Below are 11,186 nucleotides of genomic sequence, written 5' to 3'. Positions count from 1 at the left end.
GGGGGCTGATAGTAAAAATTTAGAGAAAAATTTAAGCTAAAATTGGAAGTGAGAAACGGGCAGGATGAAGCCCAACTTGTCTGAATTGGAATCCCAATATTCTTTATTTACCCAGAGGACACCGTGCTCCAACAGAGAGAAAAGTATATTAAGTAAACATGTGGTCACTCACTACAAGCAGGAAACTCAGAAACATCTTAGGAAATGTTGATTTCCCGGGTAAGAGGTTTGTTTCAGATAGAAGTTCTCACATCACCATACATACTATCACAATAAGTTACAGGTACAGTGGCATCATCTATATCCCCAGCCTACTGGTACTGTGGTGTAACAGACTGCCAAGCACTGAAACCAGAATTGTAATCCCTGCCTAACTCCACACAAACCCCAACACAAGCATGTAAACCACCTCTTTTATCTTCAAGAAGACATCAGTGAGCTTTGAAGAGTGGTAAATCTATGTCATGGCTCATTACTTTATAAAATCAATACCAAAAACTTCTTCACTATATAACTTTTGCTTTTAAGAATATTTTTAACATGGATTTATATCACACCTGTTATTTAAATGAAAGATGTACATGATGGTGATATTCTTTTAATGAATGAAATTCGGAAAACTACTTTGCTGGAAATTGTCAGAATATTAGGAAAAAACTTACTTCATATAGTAATCATGACTTATAGTATTATGAAATTGCATTAAAATAATGCTTGTTAGTTGACTGTTATCATTATGTATATCTAAAAATATTCCAATAAAATAAAAAGTAACAAAATTGAATAGTGCTTTTTTATGAAAAAAATTGTGAAATTTGCCCTCAGTTGTGAAATACTGAAAATCAGTAAGTAAAAAGTGTGAGAAACTAATTACTCAATTTCACTCTGGAAATAAGGATACTGATTTCTTTCACAAACTTATAACTGTATCTCTTTGTAGCAGTAAGTATATAGGAATGCAATTATCAGCACACCAGCTTAATAGCCCTTAGGTTCATTGATATCAATGCAACCAATATATTGTCAGTGCAGTAAATACATTTGAGTGATTCCAAACTTATATGCAGTTGCAGTTTTACAGTTGATTTTATTGATATATACAACCTGATAGCATAATTTTAGCAAATTGCCTGTTGTATGATTGATTTTGCAATGTATAAAATGGTCATTTGATTTGTTCTTGAATTATTAACAATGTGAAAAGCATGTATATGGTTTACCTTTGGTCCCAGTTCAGTGAAAATGTTTACTGCTGAAAAGCTTTTTAAATTTTTATGTCATTGTCTTTCATAATTCAGGTTATCTGGAGAGAAAATACCACCACCAATTATCAGCAACAAAAACTGGCTCAGACTGCATTTTGTTACAGACAGCAATCACCGATTTCGTGGATTTAGTGCTCCATATCAAGGTATATTTAATGACTACCTCTGCTTCTCTTGATGTGTAAAATGATGTTGGTATGTACAACTGCATTTTGTGATAGAAAAAATATCTTTGGCGTTTATAAATGATTATTTGAATAGGAAAAATCCTTTTGCTGAGGAAAGAATGTGATCATAATTAAATTACAGTTTTAAAGATAGATATTGTATGGTGTTCAGCATACAGAATATTATGACTGCAAAAAACATAATATGTGACACATAACATTTTACTTTAAAAAATGCTTAGACACCTGGACACTTGATCGAAAGCCATACTACAAAACACTGCTAAACCTCAACAGAGATAAACAGGTTCATTATTTTGGAATCCATTTCCATCCACAGTGAATTTGTTATTGCTAGTTTAATTAACCTCGTTAGAACTATTATCTACCAATTTTAACACCAGACTTAATGTTTAAGAAATTAGATATAATACTTGATAAATTAATGTGAAAAAACTCTTTGGGACAAGCTTATTATGAGGATAGAATATTGTTGAAAATGTAGATTCTACAATGTTTCAGTATTATTATGTAGGCTTAGAGTCATTTTTCCTCAGACTGCTTATGTTAACAATTCATTTCATTTTCAGTGGTGTTTCAGAAAATATTCAGAATGTAGTGAACATTGTCAGTTTTTTTCCCCATTTTTCCATGTTTTTTGTTTGTTTGTCTGTATTTTTGGTTTCTTAAAAAATACTTTCTTCTTTTTTAGCCTTTGGTTCTCTAAGCATTTTGCAAATCTAATATGGTGACTTCAGGCAACTTGTACTTAGGAACTAAAATATTATTAGACCATATACTGTGCTGTTTTCTGGACTAAAATTGAATAATTCTCTTACATTTTCTGGATTAATAACTTCTTTGTAGATGTTTGAGCAGTGAGATTTCATTCAACAATAGCAAAAGATTGTCATTTGTATAGTAACATTCACTCTCATAACGATTCCTAGGATGATAGTATAAAGATTTCAGGAATAGTTCACAGTAGAAAACCTACAATATTTTTTTTTTATTTCAAAAGTTATTAAGTGAAAAGAAAACAACAATAAATATGCCTATAAAGATCTGTAGTTTGTTAACATCTCTTGTAGCAGAAAATTTTGCCCATTATAAAATACCTTTCCAAATTTTTAAAAATGAACACTTATAAAAGTATATTTTATATATTTGATTAAAAATAACAATCCTATGCTTAAAATATGAACCTTGCCATTTTAACCTAGTGTTGCTTTTAAAATTTCAAAGCTTTTAAAAATTTAAAATTTCAAATTTTTTGATCCAGTTACCAATTTCAGTTTCTATGGTTTTCCTACATTGCTTTTAAAAATTTCAAATTTTTTGATCCAGTTACCAATTTCAGTTTCTATGGTTTTCCTACATGCCAGAAATCAGAGGAGTTTTCTTTATTAAAAACAAACATTTTCTATAAATGTTTTTTATCCCCAGGTTGACTATGTCCTTGTAGAGCTGTCAGTCAAAGGAGCTTTTGGTTCTGATTCCTCTTTGTAATGAGTGAAGGCAGATGGCATGGCTGAAATTCAGAAGACTATCTTCTTTATTCATGCCAAATTCACAAACTCTCAATGGCAGGCCCTTTGTTTTCTTTTTGAGTGAAATTAAAGTAGCATTTATTTTATACTTAAATATAAAAACTGGAGAAAAATATGCTTATCTCAAAAATTAAGTGGAGCGATAGTTTTTGAAACGCAACTTCATGGAAATTTTATCTTAGGGTTCTTTCACAGTCTGGAACACGAGAGCTGGTCACTGTGTTCTTCTATTCATGTATCTTAGACTATAGTCTTTTCAGGACTTAACTTGATCTTGTAGCTTTGCCTACCTGATTTCAGCACTAAAGAATGCATGCCGGTGAATTCCATTTGCAAATGGAGAGTATTCTATGGATTACGGCATTGCTACTTTCACCAGAAAAAAAAATAGTTCATATTTGAGTATTTTTAATGTAATCTATATGTAGAGAACACAATGTAAAGTGAAAGATAGCTTTTATAAATCTGTGGAGGGAAATTGCCTGAACTAGCTTTAAATTCTAACTTTTAAAGATTTTATAATAAACTCTTCTAATTATAATATATCAATAATATTCTATGTAGACACCACAAATTAGGTTGTAGGTGTAATTTTTGAAGTGATAATCAACTGAAGCAATTTGAATTTGACACAAAATACCTGTAGTAAGCTAATTCAAATGTCTGAAAAAATAATAATATTGGCATGCAGAAAAAATATCTTCTAGCATAAAAGGGTAATCATAATTATATTTATTCATGTCATTACTTCATTTTAGTGAAATCCGCTTTAAAATTAATGTAAATGGAAAATTTGCGGGGATATGTATGCAAAAACTGAACCAAGTCTTCAGTCTCTTAAGTCAAATACTGAGTACTGAGTAATCAGTGCTGATTTAGCCATACTCTAAAATACTTTAATGGAGTTCCAGCTTTGTAAGACTGGGAATTTTATTCATAACCTTTTTATTTAATGTCGGTTTTTACTAAACATCATGAAATCTAACTACAAGCTACTAAGGGATTCATTCAATCCTAATTAGCTACTTTGTATCCTTTGTTCCTCAGTTGGTGTGTCAGACACATAGCTCCCTGGTTGGCTTAGGCATTGTCCTTAAGTAGGGGTTAGAGACTGAGAATAAAATACTACATAATATTGTTCTAGAACCATTCAGAAGTGGCAGGAAATTTTGTGACTTAAGTAAAATGCCTGTTATATTGAAAATATTTCCTTCTCTGAGTCTTTACATTGAGTATGTTCATGTTTACCTAAAATAAACAGAATCATATCTTTTTTTTTTTTTTTTTGGCCCTCCAGAGTTTATTTATACTGAGAATACTTAATCCTAAAAATTTTATCATTTCTTCTTTGATTTGAAACTTTTGTCCTTATTCTTCAGCTCTCTAATAAAGAAAAACATTTCAATACTATTTTAATGTCTTTTTTTTAATATCGTTCCTGCATTCAAATTCCATTAAAACTCTTCTAATGAGAACTTGAGTTGTGACACGTCTCACATAAATATTAAAACTTTTCTTGCACTGTGATGTGTGGAAGTCCTCTCTCTTAAAATCTTTATATTATCATTACTCGATATTTAGTTTAAATCAAAAAGCAATTCTTTTCCATTTCCATACATGTAATGTAATGTCTTCTTATTTTCTAAATAAAAAGGAGATTTTCACATGACACTTAATTATCCAATACAAAAAAAGGGTACCTCCAAAACATGTTTATTTAAAAATATTGCTTTTATTCATAAGGCTCATTTTTGGAGTATGAAATGTTATTGCACTATTTCTATTTTAAAGTATTCAACTCTGTAATTTCCTTTTTTTAAACGTTCAATCACAAACGTATCTGTGGCATTGATATAATTTTGACATATAAGTTTATGCACTGCAGCGTTTAACTTACTCCAAAAATTTAACTTTATGGATTTTTCTATATTCAGTCATAAAATTTGAATCTAAAAATCACAGTTCAAAAGAAATGTGCTAGGCTTTACATTTCTCACTAACTAAAATGAGGAGCCCTCTTTCTCAAGAGAAAAGCACTATTTCTTTAAACCAGTTTTAAAATAAAGAATTTTTAAAGAAATTTTTAAGTAAAGAAAAATGTAGAAAACATTTTTCTTTCTGTAACAGACATTTTGAAATAGTACACAGAGTCCAGGCTTAAAAATACATCACAACATCCAATAAAAGTTTTGTAAGAAATACCTATGGTTCTCTTTGTTTTCATTGATATGTTTAATTATATTTTATCTAACTATTTTATACATCAATTTTCTTGTGCATTCACATCTGCATTGCTAATGAAAGAGTCTTTTTAAAAAATTTATTTAAAGATACACTAAATAAAATACAAAACAGGTAGAAATGATACATACTTTCAAATAAAAAATTAACAATAAGAAATAATTGATTGATGTTTACATATTGTCCTCTTACAAATAGTTGTTCAAGATACAAAAGTGAAACTTGTAAAGTGGAAATTCAAACAGCGTGACTGCAACCAGTTCTATTCAACTATCCAACAAAAACTTAGTAATATGGTTATTAATACTATACACTTAAACATGCATGTGGTTATCCATATCTTAATTTATGTTGAGATTAAACAAACCAAGCAGGCAAAAATCACTCTGAACAAATAATAATAATATTGCTGGATTTCACATCATGAAATTCCTGGATCAGCACTGGGTACTGCAGTGTCTTTTTTTCTTCAAAGTATTTGTTCATTTCATCATGTGTCATAAGATCAGTTCTCGTAAACTGTTTATAGGTTCTAAGCATGCATGAGTCTTAACATGTAGTCCTGTCCTTTTCTCAGTGTAAAGTGGTAATTTTATTTATGAAAATATTGAAACTGAAACCATTTGAGTACATTGTTAGTAGTACAATAACTTTTGTGAAAATTCAAACACATTACATTTATTTATTTATTATGTATTTCTCACCATAAAATTCTGTTATAAGTTGTAGATGTATTTGACAGTAAACTGGCTAATTATATTTTTTTCTTTTCAAATTTCTCGGAAGGGCAGATTCTATTCTTAGATGCATTCTAATGAATGAATAAAGTACTCTACATCCTAATGCTAACAGTTCTTTTCTTACTTAACTCTAATTGAATAAAAATATAAATTTTTCATGTTGCTAGACATTTTAACATCTATTAATTGATAGTTGAGGCATGCAACTGTAGTAGTTGCATTTCACTATTTGACATGAAATTCATAAATAGAGTAGAATTTTGGGGAAAATATTGATTTTTGCCTTAATCTTGCCCACGTGTTTTGTAATCCTTTTTAATATGGATGTAGGTTAATAATATGTATTAACATTGAATCTACCCAACATTATTGACAAAACTGTTCATGAGACATTGTGGCTTTTGAAGTGATTAAATTCCAATTCCAATGGGAAGATTACTTAAATTTAGATAATAATGAGTTTTGGTGCAAAAGACAGCAAGAAAAGTTAACTAAAAAAGAATATACTTAAAATACTGTAGACTTCAGAGTTTTAAAGACTGGATGGAGAGTGTTGTATAATATTTTAGTTATTTTCTACAAATCAAATCATTTTTCAAAATATTGACTATGGAGTGATTTTATCTTATAAACAAAATCTTTAATGGTTACATTTGATATATGTTTGAGTTAACATTTAATGCATGCATAGATATGTTTTCTACTGAAATCCTTAGAAGTTGAAAGGCAATGTATATTAACTTTATGATATAGTCTCATAATTTATGAGAGTACAAAAACTTCTTAGTAAAATTACTACAGTTTCGAATACTATCATCAAATACACTAATTGCCCTAAATCAGGAGTAATCTATCAATATCCACGGTTCTAATGTAGAACTTGGTAGTTGTAAAACTAATAAAATAATAGATCATTGTCTGCCAACATATTTATTGGTGTCCTGCTGATTATGGAAGGCCTTGCCAATGTGTTCTAGAATAAATCAGTCTATTAGCATTCATGGAGGAAATGCATAGACTTTTTAGGTGTAAAACATCTTGTCCTTTTTCAAAAAGCTTCTAGATATAGATGATAGCCTATGAGTAATTGGGAAGGGCGTGCAACTACCTTGTCTGTATGTAAATTGTTGTTCCAACTCGTGAATATCAGATGGTTTTACAGAGATATTTCTTCTTTGTAAATAGTAATCTTAGTCTCTTCCCTTGCCAGTTTACACAAGCAATTTGTGATCCACTTACTTAGCATGGTCAGATGTCTATTTCTACTCTGTGATGTACTGTGCTGAGTTTTTCATCTGTTCTGTATCTAAAGCTCTTTCATTCACATTTCTCCCATAAATTACCTTTCCCTTTACCATATATGCCCCGTAACACTATCTTGGTTGTTAACTCACTTGTATCTATCCGCACCCGAGTTCCTTTGATTTAATAAAGCATAATTACCAGCTAGGTAGACACATATTACTTGGTGTGCTGCTCTCCTGTGCTGGATATCTGTGCCTCTTTAAGACTCCTACTATTTTTTTTAAACAAGGTCCTTATAAGATTTTAGACAAAATGCATCTAATGAATAGAGTTTAAGATACTCATACAGATATTAGTATACTATTTCATCAACTTCTCTCCTCCACAGGTTTTGCATAATGGTGCAGTTGAGGGTTCTTATTTATCAGGTGGTGGGGGAACTTTTATTTCATCTAATAAACTATATTAACTGTATTTTATGAGCTTAACTTTTTATCTAAAGAAAAGGAGCTATTTGAAATTTATGTGTTCCACACCCTCTCTCGTCATAGCATGACTCAAAAAAACGTAATTCTCAGAATTTTGCAACTGTTTACCTAAAGCAGAGGTAGTTAAGTAATATAGAAAATGAGAGAAAGGGATCCATTTATATCTCCATCCCCTGCTTCGACTCTATTACTGGTCCAGTAAACATAAAAAGAGTGGTGAAAGTTGCGTTCATTATAAATTATGTGCATCAGAATTAGCTCACAATACTCATTAATTAAAATCTTTGATTTACCAAACATGATACTAAGACTCTAGGATAAGTCATGCAGATACACTCTTCAGAAATGCAGCCAGGCTCTGTGAGAGCAGATAAAAAGCCTGTGCTCCTCCTGCTAAGCTCTGTGTCTGATGCCGTATTCAGAAGGTTTTTACTCAGATGTCTTATTTGGAAAAACTGCAGCCCTGTCAAAAAGCATTAAGCCCAAGGTCACATTAAAACATATCAAAACCACTTCTGAAGCCTTAGAATTTTCTACTACTAACACCAGTGCTAATTCTTCAGCTTTAGTAATTCTTTAAACATATCAGAATTATTTATAAAAAGATAAAATTTATTGGGAATAAAATTTGAAAATAAAGTAAGAGAAAATTACTGCTCTTGATTAAAAGCAACATGTTAAGAAAACAATAGTTAATTAGTTACTATGTAGCTAATAGTTTGAGTAGTGTCTGACAGACAGTAGGCATTACATAAACTGTTAGTAATTATTATTGCCATCGGTAGCTGTAGCAGCAGTAGCACCCTTGTTTAAATAAAAATGAGTTGAAAGACAATTTCAAGCACATTATTTGTAAAAGAAGCATTATTTGAGAGAAGAATATCTAAGTGATTCATACCAATTCATTAAAGATTGTAGTTTGCATTATATAACGTGTTGTTTGCTGATTTTTAAAAAGGAAGACAATTAATTATAAATTTCTATGCAGGAGTTATTGTAATGAAAAATTAACACATTAAACCATATCAATCATTTAACAGACAAATTTGTTACAAATTAACTATATAAGATAACAGCAGAACAACATATTCCTACTGTATGTCCATTCATGAAACAATTATAGCTTCTGTAATTAATATACCACTTAAAGCCTTAATTAGTTCAAGTAGTGTTGACTTGCTGAATAGCTCACAGATTCTGCAGATATAAACATCTTGAAAGTAGTGTAAGAAGCCTATCATGGAAGTTAATATTCACAGCACTTTTGTTGAAGAAGTTCAAATTTTTAAAAAATATATTATTTGTTCAATAAGAAAATAATCATGAAGGACTGGAGATAAAGCTCAGTGGCACAGCACCTGTCTGGCAAGTGCGAGGTCATGAATTCAATTGTTGGTACAAAAGAAAAAGTAATTGTATTGACTTTAGATTATATCTTACTTCCAGCAGAAAATACAATGATTATAGTGTAAAGTTACCACAACTAATGTGTCCCACTGTATTTCCTGGCCGTTCCCCTCTGTCAGTTTTCCCAAAGGATACTTCACGTTTCTCATTAGCCTGTTTATTCTTTGATTCACAAGGCATGATAACTGTATGCAAAATTTTAAATTTTTGAAATCTGTCATAAAACTTACTGACCATATCAATCATGAACAAGTAATGTAATTAGTAAGTAGAAAAGTTATCCTCTTATTCATCTACATATTTTCCCATAAATTATGTACGAGATGTACTAAGCACTTTTTCCCCTTTGAATTTAACTATTGGTTGTAGAGCTATCAAACTACAGTGGGATAAAGACACTTCCTAAATGTAGTGTCCAGTGTTCTGAAATGGAATGATCATTTTATAACCACTGAGTAGAAGGACAGGAAAAGAGTCCGAGCCTCTTTTTTTTTTTTTTAACAATAATCTTATTTTGTAATAAAGGACACAATATTTTAAGCTTCCTCTGCATTGTTCAATAACTTTTCTATTTTCTCTCATTCACTCTCTTTGGATGTTGAATGCTTTTTAGTCTACCTTTGTGTGGAGATCACCCTACAATGCTCTTATCTTCCTGTGAACAGTTTTCCTATACCATTTATAATGTATTTTTATGCTACGTCTTTGCTTATTTTGCTGTGCAGCTTATTTAATAGCTCTGCATACTGTATTCTCATTTAATTAAATGATAACTAAGGCTGTAAGCCAAAGTAAGTCTGTAGCTGAAATTTGTTTCATATCCAATAAGAGAATTTTATTCCGTAGTACTTTATTGGCATTAAAGGAGTAACACATTTTAAAAGTGGTCAGAGTTAAACTCTTTTAACTTAATGGAAAACTTTACTTAAAAAGTTTACATGTGAAGACCTCTTTAATTAAGACAACCATATCATCTAAATGAAGAACAAAGTGAAATTCTTTTTAAAAAATGTTACGTTGTTAGGATTTATTCCTATTATTAGTTTTGCTGTTTATATGGGTAGAGAAACTGAAGTACGTCAATTGGAAAATTATAAATATTTTATAGTTGTTGAACCTGGTATTTACATAGAAGTGAAAGTGTACTTACATATATAAATGAAAATTTGGCCTACATGTTGGGGAAATATTTCATCTCCTAGGTGAAAATAATTTGAAGTTAATGGTGACACTGACTTTCATGGCTAGGCAGAACAGTTTTTCTGGATGAAAACCTGGTTTGTTGTTTATTTCAAAAGTTTTTATTTTCTTCATTATTTTTCCTAAAAATATAGTAATTAAAATTCGAAGTTCCTAAATTTGTTTTTTTTTCTTCCCTAAAACCTCTCTCTTCTATAAACTTTTCTCAAATATGATTTTAGTTTCTATGTAACTAACAAAATGTTGTTATTAAGGTAGTTTGATGATTCTACTACTTAAATTCTAGTTCTGGATAAAATTGATATCCATGTTTTAAATTAATAAACTATCACAAGTAAAAATGTCTATTAAATTGTTATGTATTACTATGACTTTAGTAGAGTTTGAAATCAATGATACATCTTTAAAAGGACAAAATATAAAGAAAAAAATAAAGCTTCACAAGAAACGATTAGTAACATCAACCAAATAAATTTCACTTTAAGTGACTAAAATTAAGCACAAATTACAGATTACCATTGTCTCTCATATTTGTAATTTATCACCTCAGAATTATTTAAACATTTTTTATACAAAGGTGAAATATCTAAAACAATGAAGGTCAATAATGAGAGATATTAATGGATACTGACATGTTTCTTATTAAAACAAGTGTCTCTCTTTAAAGAAGTTTCAGAAACTGCAAGAAAAAATGTGTGTAACATATGATTTAAATCTATTTTCAGATCTCTAGATCAGCTTAGTACATAAGCATATTAAGTCCTTATTTAACTCTAAATTCTGATCTTTTAGTTTCTCATCAGCAACAAAAAACATATTCATTACCATACTTCAGCAAAAGCATTTATGCCCAAGTAATTATGGCAACATTTCTTTTTAATTA

The 11,186-nt window shown here is 30.0% G+C and overlaps 1 protein-coding gene across 8 annotated transcripts in view; it reads left to right on the top strand.

The window, feature by feature from the left end:
• Csmd3 (CUB and Sushi multiple domains 3) overlaps window positions 1-11,186 on the top strand; it is a 1,082,130-nt gene that overhangs the window by 384,081 nt on the left and 686,863 nt on the right. For all 8 annotated transcript variants that reach the window (XM_063257640.1, XM_063257641.1, XM_063257642.1 and 5 more), the window contains exon 6: window positions 1,299-1,411. In XM_063257640.1, the coding sequence (XP_063113710.1) occupies window positions 1,299-1,411 (113 nt within the window). The remainder of the gene's footprint in view (window positions 1-1,298; window positions 1,412-11,186) is intronic.

The sequence above is a fragment of the Cavia porcellus genome, unplaced genomic scaffold (genome assembly GCF_034190915.1).
Source record: "Cavia porcellus strain 051 isolate PalLab524CR breed Dunkin Hartley unplaced genomic scaffold, mCavPor4.1 scaffold_10, whole genome shotgun sequence".
NCBI classification, from domain to species: domain Eukaryota; kingdom Metazoa; phylum Chordata; class Mammalia; order Rodentia; family Caviidae; genus Cavia; species Cavia porcellus.
This window is presented reverse-complemented; position numbering and strand designations above follow the sequence as displayed.